This window comes from Coloeus monedula, assembly GCF_965178545.1.
Source record: "Coloeus monedula genome assembly, chromosome: 2".
Lineage (NCBI taxonomy): Eukaryota > Metazoa > Chordata > Aves > Passeriformes > Corvidae > Coloeus > Coloeus monedula.
The window spans coordinates 116473601-116496173 of NC_138782.1; the positions used below are offsets into that span (position 1 = coordinate 116473601).

Below are 22573 nucleotides of genomic sequence, written 5' to 3' on the forward strand. Positions count from 1 at the left end.
TTGCAAAATCAGGAGCTCAGAGAAAAACCTTCTGACTGGACATTTACCTCCTTTATTTGCCATTTATACCTCTCACCCTATAGAAATAAATGCCATAGTAAATACCATAATAAATAGGGACTGGAAGTTACACCATATAGAGATGATGAAAGGGTTTATAATCTCATTGCTGTTATTTGGTTTTTCTTTTTTTTTTTTTTAAATTTTGTCTTAGGCACACAATTCCTTCAACCCAGACTGTAATTAATTTTACTACATCACTAGTTATCTCTGCTCCCTAACCAGGCTTGTCATTTTAATTTTTCACAGGCTTTCTTTTTCCTATCCATGTGCCTGTTCCTGTATCTTCGTGAAGTCTCATCAGCTCTGGCCCAAAGCCTTAGGCAAATTTGTCTGCAATGCACTCCTCTACTTCAGACATAAGAGGAAAAAATATCACCCCCACAAATGGGGAGAAAAAAAAGAAAAAGAAGGAAGTAGAATAATTTTGACCATACATTGCCTAGCAATTCAGAAAAGCCTGGAGATCTTGATTAAAAGTAAGGCATCCTTTCAGCTACTCTTATTTATGTCAATAAAGGAACTCAGAGCTATTGCAGATGGGACTACAGAAAAAGGTTACCAGGTGGAAACTCCAAATCCAGGAAACTTAATGAAATTTTTGCCATTGGCTTCAGTAGGGTCAAACTTGTCAAATTTCACTGACATTTATCATGACTGTCCAGAAAGATTTTGGGTCTCCGAGAATGGATCTGCACAGGCAGATCCAGAGACTTTTTATTAATTTTTTCTGCATTTTGAAGGCTTCCTTGGTGTCCAGTGTGGGGAAGCTGCACTTTGTTAAGCTCAAGTAGATTTTCTGGAAGTGTTTTTTGTCCCTCATGAAGCTGGTCTGAGTGTGGGCTGTGCTGCCATGACATCCCCACAGACTCCTTCCAAAATCTGAGCTGAAATTCTGCTGCTCCTTCTTTATATCTTCACAGAAGCTGGACTTTCACAGCACCTGAATGCCCTGAGCTGGGCCAGAGGGCTTGAATAAGCTCAAGTCTATGAAGGCACCCCCATCCCTCATGGCTAACCCACAAATCACACTGTGAATTCATCTGCCTCCTTCTGCTGCATCACTGCCCTGCCCTCCTCCGGGGTTTTGGAATGCAGAATGTCACAAATTTATCCGTAAGACACCCATGCGAAGGTGGAAACAACTGTTGTCCTAATTATAGTGTAAGGATCAAGGAGAACTCAATGATGCAAAGATTAAGAGACTTGAGCAAGATCAGCAGAAGTATGGACCACAACACAGCACTGACAGCAGGTGTCCCATGGGACAATCTGGCATTCCATTTATTGGAAAATTAGGCTTTTGGCTTGGGACATGAGATATTTCTTCTCTTTCTTTGCCTTGCCTGGGACATTCTGTAGCAGCTTGGGTGGGGCTGTTCACAGAACCACAGAATGGGCTGGGTTGGAAAGGACCTTAAAGACCAACCCCCTGCCATGGCCAGGGACACCTTCCACTATCCCAGGTTGCTCCAAGCCCTGTCCAACCCGGCCTTGGACACTTCCAGGGATGGGGCAGCCACAACTTGTCATCTAATCACACAGTTCCTGTAAGAGTGTTTTAACTTGGTATCACGGAAAACACAGATGGAAAAGATTTCAAAATAAATCTGGATCTCCCTCAGCCACAAAGCAGTAGGATCCCATTTCATCCAACTGCTGTTGCAGTCAGCCGAAACCCAATTATTTTAGGAAAAGATGCCATTTTATGTTTAGCCATGAAAATGGCTTCAACCACTTCAAACAACCACTGAGTCTCATTCGCGCCTTTCTCTCTAATCACTACAGTGCTGTGTTTTTTCTTTTTCTTTTTTTTTTCTGATACACAAGATCCTCTAAATTTGTCACTTAGGATTCACTTAATGTTTGCACCCATTTGTCACCATGTTTTGTTTCAGTTTCTTCCCACTTCTTTCCTGTGTGCCACCACTGACTCGGTTGAAAATGCTGCAATTAAAGGCTTTTAGCCCTGCTAATTCCATTAGAGGTCCAGATATATAAGACATTACTTATTCTGCATACAGAGTATGGATAAATTCTAGGATTATGAACTAAAGGATTAACTTAAACCCTTAACTATTTCCAATATGTCTGACTTTTTCCCAGAAATAATTCTTTTTTTGTATAGTGTTTTCATATAACTTACATTCAATATTGTTTTCAGGCATTCTGACATATCTATTTATATATTATTTGTTTTTATGCTGGTTGGATGTGATGGAGCCACTTACTAGAAGTAGAAATACTGAAGCAAAATGGAATTTATGGAAAAGAGGAATTGTGTTTCTGTAGAGGGAAGGATCTACTGCCATGTGTAACCATCTGAAACTGGGTATCTGCTGAGGAGGAAAAGAAGGATCTCCAAATAATTTCACCAGTCCTGGATGTTTCTGAAAGGCATTACTTTCTATTCAGCCCCTGAATCATGATCCTTAGGGATCTACACAATAATAATATTTTGGCCTCTGCAGAAAATAATGTAATAAATGGTTTTTCTATACCATGGAAGGGGTGAGAAAGGAAGATTCATTGCACTTAACAAGATCCTCATCCTCAAGTGTCTTAACACAGAAAAACTCCTGTTCACTCAACCAGAAGCCTGGCTCAGAGTGGAATCAGTTTAATTTCACCCCAAAATTATGATTATAAAGGCAGGAGCCAACACCGGTTAATCTATTTTTGTGCTTAGTAAAACTGAGCAGCTTGACCAGAATCTGCACCTTAACTCCTGCAGCTTGAAGAGAACTGGTTTGGGGTTTGTTTGAATTTTTTCCAGATCAAGGTTTCTCACCTTCTCTTCCACTGCTGATCTGGCCAGAAACCTCATCTTCCAGATTAAGCAATTTTTTTCTGCAAAGGAGTATAAATTTCATCTGGGGCCACCAGGCCATCTTGCAGCCAAGAATTTTATGGTACAGAGAGGGCATAATAAAGTTCCTCATCTTCCAGCTCAGTAAAGCAAAGCACAGAGGAATTCTCTGAGCAATTGAAGAACATCAGCATTATTATTATTATCCATAAAGAGTAGTGTTCATAACAAGCCAGTGATTTAAAGGTGTCAGAAAACAACACCATAGTGAAGATTTACTCAGTAAAATACTTTAATTGAAAAAAAATAAAATAGAAAAAAAAGACAGGTTTAAGTAGAGCAGAATGGAAGCACTTACTCAAAACACAATGAAAGTTGAATAAATGAAAAAAAAAAGAAAAATATTTTTGTATGTACTGAGGTTCTTTGAATGACAGTAAAAGCATGGCTGGAAGAAACGGGAAAATTTCTGTATATTTACATATAGGCATACTCACCAGCAATGCTCTAGACACTAAGACTACATCCATGCTAGAATATTGTAGTGTCAGCAACCCTGCTGAGTTCTTAGGTTGGATCCCTGACTGCTTTTGAATGCAATCTCAAAGATGATCCATGAAGCACTCCCCAAAACAACTCCTGGAGAGAGTTTTGGAGCAGTCAGGAGAACTGTTCTCAACTGGCACTTTGGATTCACCCACACCATTTTGGAAACTAAGAAAGGTCAGCATCAAAGAGTCTTACAGATGGCTGCAGGTTCATTTGCCCATGTGGCCTTGTGGTTCCCCATCTCAATACCTGTACGATTTTCTCTGACCACAGAGGCAAAAGGTTCAGCACCTCAGTGGCTGCAGTGGTTCACCCCCTCCCATCAGTGCTTTACCCTTCTGCTGCCACCATGGCAACGCACTCTCTGACATCATTCTGGTGTTTGGGCATCCTTTTGGACTTCTCTCTTTCCTGGCTGTATCCAGCTGAAGGTTGGGGCACTTCCTTCTGGCTGGAGCTCCCCGGGACCGTTGGCTGCTGGAGTTCCATGGAGTCACCAGGACACCTTCCTCCATGTGGCTGTGGGGGACTGTCACTTTTCCTGGCTGATGGAAAGGTGTCTGCCTTGGATTGGACAGTGCTCGGCTTTCTCGCTGACGTGGCTTCATGGGGCTGCAGGTTCAGCTCCTCTGCTTGCCCTGTGGCAGGTCCCACTGCTCCAGTTTCTTCCATATCTGTGAAGGCAAGATTTGTTTGGTTTTTCCAATAAGACCCCACCTTCATGTACCTTATCCTTCTATGCCTTTACTCTGTGTTAAAGAGATTCATAAATTTTTAATTTTTTTTCCCCATATCACATGGGCAGACAGTGATAGGACAAGGGGGAAGAGTTTTAAATTGAAAATGAGAGATTTGGGTTAGAGTTTAGGGAAAAAATTCTTCCCTGTGGGGGTGGCAAGGCCCTGGCACTGGTTGCCCAGAGAAGCTGTGGCTGCACCATCCTTGGAGGGGTTGGGACGGGTCCTGGAGCAACCTGGGATAGTGGAATGTGTCTTTGCCCAGGGTGGGAGGAAGTAGATGATTATTAAAGTCCCTTCCAACACAAACCATTCCATGATTCTATGATTAATTAAAAAGCAGTTACTGTTACAGAAATAATTGCACTGGCCATACATTCTAGTTTGACAGAAATAAAATGTTAAAGCCAAACAACCATTAGCTATTTCCACAAATAAATAAAAACCAACAAACCCAGCTAATTTGTGCTTATTGATACACTAACAGCTGCTAGAGCATCTCCAACATTTAATAAAATTTTGAATAAATGTTTAATAACAAAATTTATAGAATGCAGTTTTTTAGTAAGCTATGAATTGCCAAGACTGATAATATTTTAATATTACACACACATAAAATGCATCATCCCTTTCTGAAACAGGCTGTGACTTAAGGTAGAACTTTATATTTCTAACATTTGAGTCCTACTCAAGGCAGAGCCTGTAACCTGCAACACTGTTTTTAAAAAATGATGTAGAAAAAATGCAGGAAAAGGAAAATATGCACTATGCATTTTTCATGTGGAAATGTTTACATCCTTATACATTAAATGGTTATCAATAACAGGATCACTTGTAGTGACATAGCAGATATCTTCTGAGCTGACAGAGTGTCTCATCATGATTGGCAGCCTCATTTTTAGCATAACTTGAATGCTAAAAGCATTCATAATATTTTTGTAATCCTCTCCTTCCCTCTGCAAAAAAAAAAGACAACAGCCTACACCCAAACCTTTCATACTCATTCCAAATCCAGATCTAGTCCTAGTCAATGTCTCATGTGTTAGTGGACAAAATCAGCTTTATTAATCCATTTATCAATATCCACTGTAGTCTTTAGCACAAATAATACCAGAAAATATATTGTTGCCACTTCTGATTTTTCAGGTTTGTACTTCCAGTTAACCCTTAAGAGCCTGTGACATTCAGCCTCATGGTTGCTGGGACCTTATGCTCAGATTCATTCTCTTCCAAATTGTCTGTAATTCATTAGTTGGAACTATATTTGCTGAATCATAGAATGTCTCAAATTGGAGGGCACCCATAAAGGGTCATTGAGTCCCACCCCTGACCCTCACAAGAACACCTAAAATTAATCATATGACAGAAAGGTTGTCCAGACACCCCTTGGCCAGCTTGAACTCTGGCAGCCCTGGCAATGACTTCATGCTTGTATTCATTTTTCCTGTTAAAGAGTGATCCTGTTTTTTCCAACTTGTGCACTCATAAATTTAAATTTCAGAGTTGTACCTCTTGGAAATCTGCCAGAAAGTTGTTACTAAAATTTCAGCAGTCAAGACATAATATTATGTTTAACACTTTCCCTTCTTAAGCTGGTTTTAACTTTAGGTAGTTGGCTCATTTAAGGTACAAATTACATACTCCACCAGGTTCAATTTTATTCTTTAGACACATAAACAAGATAAAAAGGTCATGATCTCCTATACCAAAGCTTCATGTTAGTTCTGGAGATTTACTGGCTCTCTCATCTTCAAAGGTGCCATTTTCAACAGTGGAAATAAGGTTTTTCAAGCAATTTTGAATCAATGGAGATGGCTACAAGTTTTCTGGATAGAAGCAGTTTCAGGGATGAAATACTGCCCTGAGATTCCTGGGCGTTTTTTTAACTAAATACAAACTATTACATATCATGAAAGCTCATGATTAACTGGATTAAATACCAGCTAACAGAGCTCAGGCAGAAATTATACATGGGAAATAATTCTCAGGGGTGTGTGGCAGTACCAAACACTACCACTGAAATGGGAGATATTCAGTGTTTCCACCGGTGATTAGTAATTAAAACTGAAATTGATTCTGCTGAAATTTTGTAAAACAAGGGGAAAATGGCAAACTGGTAGAAAGGAAGGAGGAGGAGCTGATCTGAGCAAGCTAGGAGGAAGGGAGGGAAACCCCGTTTGCAGATTGAGATAACATCTTCAGGAATACCACAGTGATTTCTAGCTGAAGGTGTTCAGGAGTTCAGACTAAGAATCAATCAGGTACCATTCTGAAAAGATTTAGGGAAGTGACAGAAAACTGAAGCTTGGAAATGTAAGTTGTAGGAGGATACAAGCTCTCTGTTGGACCACCAGAATAAATTGCAGAAAGCAAAATGAAACAATATGTTCTTCCACCTCCAGGTGTGTTCTGTTAACAATGCCTTAGCCCATCAAAAGTTCTTTAATTCAAGAGAGAGATAATTACAAGAAGCTGAGGAGATTTTTCTTGTTAGACCAAGATTAGGCAAGGCAATATCTTGATCCCTTCTCCCTGCTGTACTGCATAACTGTGCATATTGGTTTCTCCCTCATCGTCATCCTCAGCTGCTCCTTTTGGTACAACATCCAGGGCCCCTGATCCACTGGACTTTGCATTTTACAAGCACCTACCAAAGAGAAAAGCTCTGTTTCGCTTGTCTTACTGTGGCGATTAATAAATAAGGGCTCTGAACAGTTAATTGTGTTAGAAAAGCAGTATTTCTTATGAGGGGAAGAGCTAAAAAGCAGAAACTAAATAAAAAGAGTGCAGCTTTGATTTCTTCTCTCTCTCTCTCTCTCTCCAAAACCAACAGCACTTTAAATAAGGGGGAATCAAGCATTAGACATTTCCAAGTCATATGTATTAAATTCACTTAAGATACTGTTATCCTTGTTTAGATTTGAACATATTGGGGAATCTTTTTGTCTTGCAACTATTCCTAAAAGACTCTAAGTGGCTGGATTGCCTTTTTCTGACAAAAAAAATCTTTCCATGAATTATTTACACGACAGCTCCAATCAACGCTGTACCTGTCTGCCTCCCCAGCCAAAATGAAAGTTCACTATGTAAAGGTGCCAAGGGAGAGTGGCAGCCTCCCACTGCGAGTTTATAGACAGAACTAAGTCAGCACGCATTATGTGTCAGAGCCGACATCAGACAGAATCAGATCCTTTGATCTCAGACCTCCACAGGAAGCTTAGATCTCAGACAAATTAGATAAAAAATGAATTTATAGCAGATATGTATCCTAAGGCACACAGCTGAATGCTGTGTTTTGGAGGAGTATGGCAAATATCAAAACATATAAACTGCAGAATTTCCTCTCCTTCTCTCTCTCCCTCTGCTTTTGTGATAGATGCTAATTAAAAGGAGCTAAAACTCCAGCTCGCCTCTTCCTGCATCTTATGTAATCCACAGGCTTCCGTAAGAAGGAGGAAAAAGAAATTCCCAAAACAGAGTAAATGGGCAGTTCAGCAGGGTTATCCGAACGCCCTTAGGTCTGTGCTGTTGGCAGGTGAGATAAAAAAAAAAAAAAGCCCTCAACTACTGTAAGAACATTTCACACTTGCAGAGAGGGAAGCCAGTGCTTTGTGCTGCCAGCCACAAGCCCCCGGGGCTGTCTGCTTTTCTGTGACCTCCGAAGGAGTCGGGTTTGATCAGCAGATGATGAAAGGACAAGTCTTGAGGAGGTGTGCAGGAAAAGGGTTGTTTGTGGCAGGACCTTGGGGAGTAAAGTGGGACACAGTATGGGGTGGGTGGGAGTGGAGATGCTTTGAGCTGCTTGGTTGGACTCACAGAGACCAACTATGAAAATGAGCCCTGGGTGGGTGTTTTTACCTCCAGTGTAACTCAGTGCAGTCCTTCACAGCCTGCAAACCTCTCCAGAGCTTTTGATCCCCCTCCAGTACCTGGAGATTTCGGCAGGGAGGACCCCTGCTCCTCCAGGCATGTGGGGACATCAGGAATGTTGGTCCCTGCCCTACTCCAAAAACACTAGAAGAAATCATGGAGTCATTGAATCATAGGATATCCTGAATTGTGGGGAAGGGACCCACAAGGATCACTGAAATCCAGGCCCTGTCCCTGCACAGGACACCCCAAGAATCACAGCATGAGCATAAGGGGGGTTATGCTGCTACCTTCAGTGTAGCTGGGAATTCACTCCATCTGTGTTAAAGGAGATGAAATGACAAATAGAAATAAAAACAGGGAGGAGAAGGAGAAGGCAATAAAGAGACAGACCTTTTGCGAATGCGCCATTGATCCTATACAAACCTATAGAATCATGGAATCATTAAAGTTGGAAGAAACCACCAAGATTATTGACTCTAACCACCAACACAGCACCACTGTATTCACCATTAAACCTCTACCCAGCTGCCACATCCCAGACATTGTTTGAACACTTCCAGTGATGGTGACTCCATCACTTCCCTGGGAACACCTGAACAGGTTAAAAGACATCAACTGACTCTTTTGGTGTTCAACAGTTTATGAATTGCAGTCTCACCTCCTGCTACAGACACTGCACTTTTATTTGGTCCTTGATGGCAACAAGGTTTGGTGGGAGCTGCAGGAGGCTGTGCTTGTTCACTGGGTCTCTTGGTGCTGTCCTGTCGTACATCAGGGCGTTCAGTCCTCGTCTCTGCAGTGAAACACACAGACACATCACCCTCAGTACATCTTCTGCTCAGCAGAAATTATTAGTTCAAGCAAAAGTTGAATATGTTGTTGAATATATAGTAGAATATTGCTTGAATTATGCCACCAAAAGCAGTGTCCACACAGCTTTGAACAGTTCTAGGGATGGGGACACCACCACTGTCCTGGGCAGCCTGCTCTAGTGCTTTACAATCCTTTCCAAGAAGAAACATTTTGCAATATCTGTCTGGACTCAGACACCTTTTATAGGCATAAAACTGTATAACCTTGAACTATCATAGAATCATATAATAGTCTGAGTTGGAAGGGACCCACATTGATCATTGAAGCCCAACACTTGCCCCTGCGTAAACTACAAAATATATTCTAATTACTGAATATCTCAGAGCTTTTTCTGAGTTCTGTTGTCTGAAACCCATCCTGGCTGCTCTGGGGATTTGTTAAATAAAATAAGGAGTCTGCACGTATAAAATTTTGTTGATATTTCCAACTTACTGTTGCTTTTGCTCTTCCTGAACCAGCAGAATGAAAGAACAATGACGAATGCAGACGCTGCTGAACCCAGTATGACAACGAGGATCATGCTGGCCTTGGCTCTCATGGGGACAGGGAAGGTGGCAAATGGCTGGGACACCACAGTGAACTTCACCCCTGAGAATTTAAAGCAGTCAGTTTATTACAAAAGCAAAAATGCTGGTTTCACAGCTAAAACACCACCTTATAACCTTTCAACAGGGATGCCACTGTTAAATATGCATTCAGCGACAAACCATAAATCCGTCTGTCTCCAGACAGATCCAACATTAACTGACAATATTTATTTAGGACGGAGTACCAGGACAACCCAAATGTGTAACAATATTTCTACAAGCTAGGTTTCAAGCTTTCAGTGCTTGCTGAAGCATAAACAGCTTCTTTGCATTCAACAACACTTAATATTTCCTCCATGAATTTGTCTAACTGACACAAACCCCATAAAATACTTTCACAAAGCATCTGCTTCTGAGGCCAAACAGATCAGGCCCCTACAGAAAACATGCATATATTCTGCAAGGCAGAAAAACTGGTTGTGACAAGAAAGTTGTTAATACACAGTTTTTACAGGCTATACCTGAATCATATCAATATAGGTTACGGGGGAACCCAAAAACCTTCACCAGCATGAAGATTAAATCCATAATGCAGAAAACTTCCAGTGACCTTGTTAATATTTTCCACCATGTCAATAATGAGCATTATAAATAAAAACTGCCAGTATTTCTGCTGTTACACAGTAAATATTTAGTCTCTTGAAAGGCAGAAGCTTTGGGTAATGCTCTGTGCCCAGAGATCCTAAAGTTTTCTGTAAATGGCAGAATCAAGCCAGGCACTGCTCATAATTTCTGTGTTCAAGAGTTCATTGGGTCTCAGATCTGAGTCTCAAGGACTGGAAGATGCTCAATACTGCCCTTTTGAAATAGAGAGAGGTTTTGGTTCCCTAAATTATTTTCAAAACAAGTTCTGAATGCAGATGTGCCAGGCAAGAACAGGAGTTTAGAAAAACTGGCCCTGGTGATGTCTGTACACCAACCTGAAGGATGTGGATTAGCAGATCAACTCATTATCTGTCTTACTACCTGACTCATTATTGGTTCCTAACCCCACAGTTCTAATAATTTGGTGGATGGATATTTCTTTTACTTGAGTTCCGCTTTTAATAAAAATCTAAAAGCCTCTTTTTTTCATCAATTCATTAAAAAAAATCAGAAGCGCTGTCAGAGGGAGGCTTGGAGAGCAGGGTAAGTAGCTGTAAGTACTTTTAGCAGAAACTAATTAGATTTGTGTCAGTGTTGTCCACCTGAACGAAGCTGAGCTTCATCAGAACAAGGTGGGAAGCATGTTCCGATCGGGAGAAATCTGCCTGCAGGTACAAACACATATGAACTTCAGCTGAGAGAAGAAATCTCTCAGGTATCAAGGACTCTACACAGACAGGTGTTTAAAGGTGTTTTGCGCTACTCTAATAGTCTGTGAGTAGGATGCTGTTGGTTTAAATGGAAAGTGGATGTATCAAACCCGTTGGGATACATATCCGTGAAGGGAATATTACTGTAAAACAAGGAGCAGGACTATGCAGTGGTGCTATGAATAGTCTGCTCTCCCCAGGAACTGCCAGTAAAACATTTGGGATTATTGCATTCAGCATCAGCTGCACCTCCTGAGCTGTCTCCAAACAGTAAATTATGCCAGGGTAGGTGCACAGAGCAACTGGATCATGAAGATATATCCTAAACATCTACTGTTTGATTGTTTAATTTTGGTTTATTTAAGCAATAAAAGTAAATCTCTTCAGTAAGAATCTAGCAGTGTAAAAGCCTTTATATAGTCTCCAGAATGATTGCCAATTACAAGGAGCAAAAGGGATTCTTTCTTTAGTGTGTACTTTTGCAGTGCACTTTGAAAGCGTGCAATAATCTGATTTATACAGGTGATACCTGCACAGGTGCATCAGCTGCCTGTAAACATTGCTACCTCTAAACATCCTGTGTGGGGGAATGGCTTTAAGATGAAAGAGGGAAGATTTAGATATTAAGCACTGGCACAGATTGCCCAGAGAAGCTGTGGCTGCCCCATCCCTGGAGGTGTTCAAGGCCAGGCTGGATGAGGCTCTGAGCATCCTGGTCTATTGAAAAGTGTTCCTTCCCAAGGCAGGGGAGTTGAAATGCAATGGTCTTGAAGATCCCTCCCAACCCAAACCATTCTGTGAGTCTATTATTAATTCTTAGTAACTCTCTGACTGGATAAATATTTCAGAGAAGGGATCTCTGTTTAACCTTTGTTCAGAAAAAGGATTTTGAGATTTCCCTGGAATAGGTTTCTAAACACATTTCATTAAGTGTGCTTCCAGCCTAAAGAGTCAGATCCTGTGAGGTGCTGACTTTCCATCTTCTCTCACTGAAGCGAAGGTAGTGGGAGTTGCATGTGTTTGGCAGCTCAAAATACACAAAAATCCCCCACTGAAATGCACACCTCCAAGTGCTCCTACACCCCAATTCTTTCTTCGCCAAGCCATGGGCAGCACTGGATTTGGATGAGCCACTTGTGGCAGTCTAAATGTTTGCAAACTCCTATTTATTTTTGCTCAGAATTTTTCATTACCCACTTCCACTTGGCCATTTCACCAGTCAGATGTACTTATTCCCTCTGTTTTTTTCTGGCTGAGGCAAGACACGAGAGATAGATAGATAGATAGATAGATAGATAGATAGATAGATAGATAATATATCTATATCATCTACAATGATATTTATCTAGCGAGACATCCATGCATATATATCTGTACATAAAGAGAGATGGATGGATGGATGGATGGATGGATGGATGGATGGATGGATGATGGATGGATGGATGGATGGATGGATGGACAGATGGATGATGGATGGATGGATGCAATGCCAGAATGGAGATTTTACACATGGTCTTACAACATCTATATCTTAATATGTCCTTGGACTGCCTGCCAGATTTGCCTCAGCAGTCACCCTGAGGCAAGAAACCAACACTTTGACCCCTCTATACCTTCAGAAACAGATTTAAATTCTGCCCCCCAAACAGCTGCAGAGCTGCTTCTCTTGTACAGACACCTTGAGGATTTTACATGGCAGATTTCACGGGGTGCCTTGTCCCCAGTGCCCCCCTCAGCTGGCATTTCCAAGGGGGCATAAGCACACCTGCCTCCTCATTACTGAGCTGCTCAGAGACCTCTGAAGGTGCCAACATCATCTCCATAAGCTGCCAGGAGAGCCCTGGCCGAGCCCAGTCCTGGAGTCATGATCTGAATGAGCATAACCACCTATAAAGGTGACCAGGTGCAGGCAAACAGTCAGGAAAAGGCACTGTGAAAACAGCCAGGAGCACAGATGGAAAACTTCTGAATAAAAACAGGGGGAAAAAGAGGGAATGAGAGATCCAGTTTATAGGAAAAAGTTTGTTCTGGCAACTTAACTGACTTTAAATATCTGATTTATTGGGACACATAGTAGGGAATCCAGGGAGAAAGAGGCACCTTTTTCTGACAATACTTCTCTGTACTAATTCATCAGATTTGAGAGATCTTGCATGAATAGCACAGGAATCACCCGACTCTGCCACTGCCTGGGGAATGCCAACTTGGATGTGGAACACAACTCAAGCTATTTAGAGGTTTGGCATCTCTCCACCCATTCAAACACAGTTTGACTCCTTTTCTGTAAATTCAGGCCACTCGTAGGACTTTGATTTTACCAGATTAAAAATACACAGAATATGAAGCTTACCTGGAGGTGATGTGACAGTGAACACAAGTCTCCAGTTTGTCCCTGAGCTGGAGACCGCCAGATTGGAAAAGCTTGCACATCCCTCTATGACCTGCACTTGGGTGAGCCCTGGAGAGTCAGAAAAAATCATATTGCAATTAACAGCAACCAGATGAGTGCCACTTAAGGACCTCAGAGAGTCCTCATGACTTTAAGGGACTTCAGAAATCCTAAATTCATTGTCCATTCTAATCATGAACATTGTGTCTAATCCCAGAAATTTCACACAGAGGTACTCGGAAAACAAAGTCCTGAGGTATTGGAGGGCTTCAGCTCCTAAATATTCATTCTTTGAGCTTATTGTGAAATGGCATTTCCTGCATGTCATGGGGGTGTAATGTGAATGCAGCCATTAAAGGGATCAAACAAAGGTAATAGGAGCTATAGAGATGCACTAGAAAGTTCCAAATGCTCATTTTTTTAATTTAACTCATGTCTTGTGTGATTAACCATTTCACCAAGGTTAGGAGAGTGATAATGAGAGTCTATTTTCTGTCCCAAAGGGATGGTCTCAAGGAGTCAACCACTGTAACTAAGGGACAAGCTGAATCTTCAATTCTTTTCTAATTTGTAGTGTTTCACCTTGTCTTTGGGGCATCTTCCCTCCTGTCCTATTGTTAAATCTCTTGATTTTTTTCTTCAGCTCTGTCAGATGCTTTGAAAGATATTTGGCCATGAAAAATGTCTGTAGTGACTGCCCTGAGATAGTACAGGAGACACTGTCAGCTGGAAACCTGGCAGGAGGAAACTCCACAGGGAGCATTAAAATGAAACCCAGGAGACAGAGTTTCTCCATCACTTTACCTCTTGTTGTGAGCTATCAAGGAATGCATTCTGACCCAACATTTACCCTTGCTGTGGTTGTTATTTCTGTAGGCTCTTTTTAAAAGTCATAATTTACTTTGCAATTGGATCCCCGTTTTATTGTGTGTATCTTTGAGCACCAGCCAAGTCTTGGCCTTTGAGTGATGCTGACCAGCTCTGGTCTGCATTCAGGCTCTTAGGGTGAGAAGGGTGAAATTCTAAAGGCTGACAAATTTCCAAATGTTGGTTCAGGTGGGGGTGAGATGCCAGAACTTCCTCAGGATGCTGGACTTGCTCCAGTGATCACAAACACAGACTTTTGCCTGCTGAAAGACAACATGTCATAACTATTTGCTTTATGAAGCAGGTGGCTTGGCATTTTATTGCAGTTAAGCAGCACAGGTGAAGGTACATAAAGCTGAATGTGGGCAGGACATTTCTACTCTGCCATTCTCATGTTCAGGATATTGAACAATGTGGTGAAGTAGCAAGCTCTGAACTACAGCCAGAAATTGCCCAAGACAAGGTCTTAGGCAAAACCATGCCACATATTAATTATTTAGCAATATAAATGATAAAGTTTCCCCTCTCTATGACTCTGGTACTATTTAATTTGTTAATATCCCAGTCAGTTTTGATGTCATATATGGGGTTTTTCTATTTCTGTATAGTATCCAGCACACCAAACGACCAATTCCATTACAGGTCTCCAGGATCAGCTGTGGTATATAAATAACCAGTGATTTCTACTGTGAATAGACTTGGTGGAGATGTGGGAATCTAGATTTCTTTTATTTCTCCAGCCTAATCCTGGCTCATCCCTCTACCACTCATATGATCCTCCTTATGACAGTGTCTGCACAGACTACCAAGATTTTCTTGGCTCTCAAGTGAGTATCGTAATATGGATTTTAACAGAGGGCCTTGTCAGCTGTGTTCAAATACTTTACAATTGCCATTTCTAGTGTGTGATGAAGCCTGGAGTACTGTACTGTACTTCTCAACAGAGACTAGCTCAGCTTTCAGGCACATATGCTTCAAAGCTCAGAATATTACAGATATATATGGGAGTCTTCCCAAAGATCTCTCAGGCAAGCTGGTATTTAACGTAGAAGCACAGCTAATTTGGAGCTAAACTGCCTTCCACGAGGCACTTTGGCTGCTGTCAGATGAAGCAGCCTCAGTGTGCTAGACGGGACCCATTTCCATTAAATGCTGCTTTCATGTGCTTCAAAAGACGAGTGCAATAAGGGTGTTTGTCAAAGGAAAAACTGCAGCAAACTATTACATGCAGAACATCTGTACTGTGCTGCTCTTCCTTTGCTGGAGTTTATTGACTATTAATTTGATGCATGTATCTTTTAAAGAATGTGAAGTGTCTTTTGCTTCAGTGACTGGTTTTGCTTTCTTTTCCCCTCCTTTCTTTCTTTCTTCCTTTCTTTCTTTCTTGCTTTCTTGCTTTTTTCTTTCTTTTCTCTCTCTCTCTTCCTTCCTTCCTGCCTTCCTTCCTTCTTCCCGCTGTTAGTCAGCAGATGATCCAGTAATCCATGGCTTATCTAGACACATGTTCCTAAACCGAAGAAGTTTAGGAACATGGTCTGAAAAGGCATGAAAAGCAGCAGAAAAGACAAAAGGATTTTTCTAACCTGTAATCCTGGAACTATCTTGGGGTAGGAAGCATTTCTAATTAACAGAAACAGGGACTGGAAGGATGAGAAGCTCTGATCTACAGCATGAATGCTACTTATCTTCTCTAAATGTGAACTTTTCAAGTGAAAAGTAACATACAAACGGCTTTACTGTTAACAAAATTCTTTCTCTGCAATAGGGAACCCAACTTTTGCTTGTGTGCACTTCTTGCTTATATTTAAATATTTTAGCAATGAAATTGGTAATGTTATAATCACTATCATTTCTAACTTCTAATTTACCAGCATATGACCATCCACATTTGTTTGATTCAGCTCTCTACCTTAATGAGTTTCTATGTCTAAGCATGTTCACAAAACCTTGAGGGAAATCCTCACATTTAGAGTTTTTCACGTGTTTTCATGAGCCTCTCATGAGTTCAGGCGTTTTGATAAATGAGGACCAGAAGAGAAACATTTAGATCCCCCATGAAAAAAAAACCACTTTCACATTATAATATATTAATGACAATCCATAGGCAGTTGTTTCTGTCTGTACTTGGCCTGATCCTTTGCTGGGATTAAAAGGTTGTTTTGGACCCTAAAGAAATTACCCCAGTTAACATAAACTGAAAATCAAGTGTTAGGATTTCTAGTTCTTCATTCTTTTCTTTTTTAACCCCAGATATGTCTTTTCAAGACAAACTATAGGATATACTCCCATTAAGCTACCAGAGAACGAAAATACTTTTTGCCTGTAGCATATGACTGGGTAGTTCACCAAACTCCTACTGCAACCTTCTGTTTTCAGCCCAAAGACCGGTTTTCAAGCACAGTATTCCTCAGGGAGAACTCCTAAATTTATCATCATCATTTTGCATAGCTGCTTTGCCATAACCCTTGCTGTAAGAAAACACATCCAGACCTTTCAGCACAGCCTGGGAGGAGTCCTTGAGATGAGCTGATACGACCCAGGGTTCTGCAGGAGGCCCCAGTTTGTCAATTCTTTGACCCTGGGAGGAAGACCAGAAGAGAAGAATTAAGATCTTGTCTCCTCATCAAGAGCAAAGAAAGCTTTGAAGGTTTTAACATCTGTAATTTTTTTTATATGTATGTCCCCAGTCTGAGGGCAGTTTGCATTTATGTGTCACATATTACAAATGTCACAAAGTTCACCATAACTTTTCAAGAAGAGGCCATATGACAGAAGGGGTCAGGCTGGAAGGGACCACGGTGGCTCCTCTGGTGCCACCTCCCTGCTCCAGCAGGGCCATCCCAGAGCACAGGGCTGTGTCCAGACAGGTCTGGAATATCCTCCATGAGGGAGACTCCCCACCCTCTCTGGACAATCTGTTCAGGGCTCGGTCTCTGCACAGGAAGGTTCTTCCTCATGTCCAGTGGAACTTTCTGGGATCAGTTCCTGCCCGTTTCTCTGGTGCCATTGCTGGGCCCCACGGAGCACAGCCTGGCTCTGTGCTAAAAATCTCAAATGTCAAAATAGTACAGAATTAATAGAGATATCCATCCACAGGGAGGCAAATTCTACCTTTCTGTCCAGGAAAATTATTTTTGGCTGTATAGGAAGCTGCTTCTTGATTTCTCCATTTGAGGGCTGCACCTGAACAGAGATGCTGTAGGGTCTCATGTATAAGCAGGTTTCTGAGTGTTGTCTGCTTCCATTTCTTTCACATGAAAAAGGATGGGGGGAAAAAAAAAAAAAGAAAATCAGAAATAATGTACTAGATGTTATTTTCTGTTCCTATTTTCTACCTACTAATTTACCTTATCATAACCCTTTGATTCCTTGAGTGAGAGGTGAGAGCAGCATGCATGGAAATAGGAAACAGTCATCACTTCCAAGCAGAAAGCAGCACCAAAGTATAAAAAAATCCTTTTGTTTCCACCCTCAGTTTACAGATGGAAAAGTGAGAAATGAACAAAGTAATGTATGTCGCTGGTATTATGTTGGAAGTGTGTGGCAGAGAAAGGGATTTTATGGATTCATGGAACCAGCACCTTACCCCCAAAGTCATTGTTGCAGTGCACTGAGAGCAGTGGAGCCTGCAAATGTTTCCTTTCCAGCAAAAAGATTTTCACTGAAAACCTTTGAGCTCCTCTAAGGACAAAGTCTTGGCTCCTCTACACAAGCACGGCACTCACAGGGCTTTACTGCATTTTTTTTTCCTGCCATCACCTTCCCAATTTGCAAAGTCTGGAGACTGAAATACAGCAGTTACAGACACCCCCTTGAAAGACATTGGATTTCCAAGCCTGAAATTTAAATTAGAGCATCCCAGGAGAGCGCTTTTGCATTTGAATAAAGAATCAACACTCTATTCCGAGCCTGGATCATTTCACTCCCTCTCCCAGTGCTTTGTGTCATTTAGTATCTCATATATATATAATTTATATATATATAAAATGTTCTAATCTGCAATTGCAATGAAGTGGCTGGGGTTTTCGTATTGTCTTGAAATGAAAGAAGAAAAGCTATTCATTGATCTCCAGTGTTTGCTTAAAGGTGTTTACAAACACAAGATATATGGATCTTAAGTTTCCTTTGCTTTTAACTCATTTTTTCTAGTTTGGGTAATGGTTGTGGATATTTTCTCAGAGTATTACTCTGTATTATGAATGAGAAACTGTTCATACTGTGGCTGATGGGAAATATTGGTCTGAACTACAGCTGCTGGAAAGATCAGCTAAGGCTTTAAGGATACGTGGAAGCTCAAAAGGTAGCTCAAGGATTGAAGTTTTAGTTCTTATCTTGGTTCTGTATCTTGTATTTTTGTTTCAGTGGGAAGGTCTCAAAGGCAGCATTAGGTTTGAAATTTATGTCAAGGGTATCAATAAGGTGCTGTTATCCACCTTCTTCCAAAACTGTGTGTTCGGCTGTGTGACCAAAACTCACTGCAGGAGCAACACACCAAGTCACTCCTGTTTTCAAGCTAAAGATCTGCAGTTTTCTGTCAGCTCCCTGGCTCCAGCTGAGCACGGAGAGGTTCAGATGAGTCTTGGCATAGTTTCTGTAAACCCCAACAATTTTTTTTCCTCTCCTCACCTTATTTAAAACTGACAACAAATAAGAAAGATGCCCTGAATTCACATGCCAGGCCCTACATGTGCTCATCTTGCACAACAAGGAAGGCTGCTGCAAAATGTGGACCTAGGAAGCAGTTCTCACTCCCTGGAGTGAGCAGAATCATAGATTCATAGAAACATAGGAAGTTTGGATTAGAAGGAACATTAAAGCTCATCCAGTTCCATCCCCCTGCCATAGGCAGGGATACCTTCCACTAACCCAGGTTGTTCCAACCCCTGTGTAACCTGGCTTTGGACACTTCCAGGGATGCAGCAGCCACAGCTTCTCTGGGCACCCTGTGCAACCCTCACAGAAAAAAATTTCTTCTTAACATCTAACTTAAATCTCTCTTTTAATTTAGAACCGTTCCCCCTTGCTCTTTCACTCTTTGGTAAAATAACAGTGAAGAAAACAGAACATAGCAAAACTAGACATGGTTAGCTAAAATGGAAGTATAAAAATGAGTGTCTGTTTGTGGATGATTTGAACCTGGCTTACACAGCATGGAATGCAGTGTTTATATCCCATATGCTCCAACCTGACTCACGCCGTGAGGGACCCCCTGCCTTAGGGCACAACCCTGCACACAGCAGGTTATATCCCTTAAAATGATGCCAGCGTGGAGGAGAAAGGAGCATCCTGCTGCTCCCACGCTAATTTGTGCTGGAAGGAAAATAGGCCTTTCCTGGCACAGCTTTGCTCTAGGAGGTGGAGGTAGATTTGTGCTCATAGCCCAGAGAGGACCAGAGCAAGACCTGCCTTTGCCTTCATCCCCTGGGCATGAAGGTTGTGCTGTTTGCCACTCCCCTGCAGTCTCGTGCTGGGCAGGAGCAGGCTGGTTTTCAATTCCCTGCTGACAGGGAGCAGCTCTGATTCTCAGTGCCCTGCAGCTCTTCTAAATGTGGGCACAGCAGGCTGTTGGGGATGCCTCCGTCAGCAGGGACACCAGGAATCCCTGATCCTGTCACCATCAGTGCCAACACATGTCTGCTGAACAGGCTGAGGCTCCACAGGAGAGCAAGTGCCTGTCCTTTAGCAGCGGGGGAGTTAGAGGGCATAGAAACTAGAGGGTCTGCTGCAGGTATTATGGATTAATTGAGAAACTTGGTAGAGAAATTTAGGGCAGAGGAAATGAAGTATCCCTGAAATCAAGGAGAATTTGTCATTTTATTTACAATTGCAATAATAACTACAATCATAAAATCATAAAAATCATCTTGATCCAACACCCTGCCATGGGCAGGGACACCTTCCACTAGCCCAGGGTGCCCCAAGCCCCATCCAACCTGGCCTCAGACTCTTGCAGGAGTGGGGCATCCAGAGCTTCTCTGGGCAACTTGTGCCAGGGCCTCACCACCCTTACAGGGAAGAATTTCTTCCTGATATCTAATCTAATGTAATACAGTAATATTACCAATATAGTTATATCATCATACTAATTTCAACAACAACAATAGTAATAATAATAATAATAGTAATAAACAATAACTGCTATTATCAATTGATTTCAAGGGGAAGGAGACCAGGATGACAGCCTGGGTGAAAGGTTCATTAAAGCTGATGGATATGTGTCTACTAGAAAACTAAATGATGCCAAAAACAAGCCTTGGCACTGACACCTGATCATCTCTACCATTAAACTGTCAGCCCCTCTCAAGCTGTGGTTTACATCTAATGCCAAAGTCGAGAACAATTCCCAAATGGTCTGGGAGCTTATACAGTCAGAAAATATTCTCACTTGGAAGTTTGGATGAGGCCACACTGAAATATGTCAGCTGTCCTTGATGCCAAAGAGCAGCCCCTGGCATATTTAATTTCCTAATAGATGTTGAAATTAATTGAACAGTTGTCTGGTATGTCTGCAATGCTAGTGTTGTAAAATCAATATATCCTTGGAAGGGGAAGGAAATTGGGAAGAATTTCAGGACTAATATGACTAAATGAATCATGATCCAGCCAAAGAGACATCTTTCTTTGTTTTTGAAAAGGTGGAGATTGCTGATGAATTCAAAACAGGAATTCAAGAAAGGGAGGTGCAGCAAGGATAGGGGATAGACAAGCTGAAAAGTTGTGGAAGACAAAGTAGGCACAGATTCACTGAAAGGATTGTGAGGAATTTAACATCTTTGGGTGAGAATGGGTTCTGATGTCATGGGATGATGAAATAAGCCAGACCTCTGCCCTCTCAGGTGCACTGTTGGAGCTTTGCCTCCCCCTGCAGATCTTATCACTAAGTAATACAGACAGGGAAGAGAGACATGAGCATCAGAAGACAATGAGGAGTCTGATGTCATTCCTATTTTAAGCAAGAAAAGACATTTGAAGGATGACTTTTATTTCCACCAATTCCCATATTTTCACACATTATAGAAAGAAACCAAAGAGAATCATTGAGTCCAGCTCCTGGCCCTGCACAGGACAGACCCAAGAATCCCACCCTGTGCCTGAGAGCATTGTCCAAGCTCTTCTTGAACTCTGCCAGGTTTGGTTCTGTGACCACTGCCCTGGGGAGCCTGTTCAGTGCCCAACCACCCTCTGGGGGAAGAAACTTTCCCTCATATCCAACCTAGACACCCCATGACACATTTTCATGCCATTCCCTCAGGTCACTGGTCACACAGAGCAGAGATCAGTGTCTGCCTCTCCTTTTCCCTTCACGAGGAAGTTGTAACTGTGATGAGTCTCCCCTCAGTCTCCTCTTCTCCAGGCTGAGCAAATCAAGTGACCTCAGCCTCTCCTCCTATGACTTTCCCTCTAGGCCCTTCTTTCATTAGGACAACGAAGCTGATGAAGGGTCTAGATGTGGGATCACCAGAAGCCTTTAGAAGGAGAGGGACAGTGCAGATGCAACAGATAAGAGAGAAACATCCTCCAGATTCATTAGTGACTTCCATTAATTGCTGTAGATGAGTGGAAATGCCCCTATTTACAAAGCCAGTGGCGAGGAGCTAAGCCAGGCCTCCTCCATAACACACTCCCCAAGTTTACTGTCAGAGAAATGTCTTTTATTAAATGTAAACAGCATCCCGCCGGAGGTCAGAGCTTTGCCGTGCTGCGTATCCCAAGGTAATACCACTTTAAGCTCCACATAAACTCTTAAACAGTTTCTATCCTAAAACCAGACCGTAGGTGGTACAGTTTTTTACGATATGTTATAATAGTGCAATAAATCTGTTAGCTTAAAATCGAATCTCCGTGGCCTTTTAGAGAAATCATCATTAAATGCAAGGCCCTGTTAATGATGCCATCCCAGTGAAATTGTTTAATCTGCTAGGGGGGTGGAAGGTCACCAAATGAATTTTTTATAATACATCAACTTGACACGCAATAGGGAAAACTGTAATAGATAAAAGCAAAGGAAAAGGGCACTGTCTTCTTCTGATAGGTCAATAGCAGCCAAGAGAGTCACTCATCCACTTTTCCTTCACTACCGTGCTCCTTTTCCATTTAATATGGACACCCAATTAATACCTCAGCACCATAGACAACCTCATTTTAGGTGAATTATAGCAATTTCTTCCCCCTTCTCCGAAATGAAAGTGATCACAATACATCATAGCATTGTGCGAATTAACGTTAATTGATTCGAGTTACCAAGCATTGATGGGCCACTTCTATAATCTGGTCCTTATTGGGAGCTGGAAGGGATGGAGGGAAGATTAGATTGCATCCCCCGTTGCTTTGACGACGGCGGTCACCTGATGGCTTGTTAGACAGTTGTACGCTTCTATTGCCGGCCCCAGTGGGGTCGTCAGTAAACTGGAGTGATGTCCAAACATCATTACACGCTGCTCCGATATTAAAGCAAAGGGATTAGCACCTTATTGCAGGCAACCTGGATTTGTCATTGTGCTGTCGTTATCCAATTTCCAGATGATAATGTGACT

At 41.8% G+C, this 22573-nt stretch overlaps 1 protein-coding gene across 1 annotated transcript in view; it reads right to left on the bottom strand.

Moving 5' to 3' along the window:
- Positions 1–3748: 3748 nt before the first annotated feature.
- The window catches only part of PKHD1 (PKHD1 ciliary IPT domain containing fibrocystin/polyductin), a gene marked incomplete at its 3' end in the record, with an annotated part of 237744 nt that continues 218919 nt past the window's right edge, over positions 3749–22573 (bottom strand). Inside the window, exons 60-65 of the mRNA XM_082276787.1 lie at positions 17151–17286; positions 16530–16617; positions 13134–13241; positions 9334–9489; positions 8687–8821; positions 3749–4092 (exon numbers count right to left, since the gene is read on the bottom strand). Of these exons, the coding sequence (XP_082132913.1) occupies positions 3749–4092; positions 8687–8821; positions 9334–9489; positions 13134–13241; positions 16530–16617; positions 17151–17286 (967 nt within the window). The remainder of the gene's footprint in view (positions 4093–8686; positions 8822–9333; positions 9490–13133; positions 13242–16529; positions 16618–17150; positions 17287–22573) is intronic.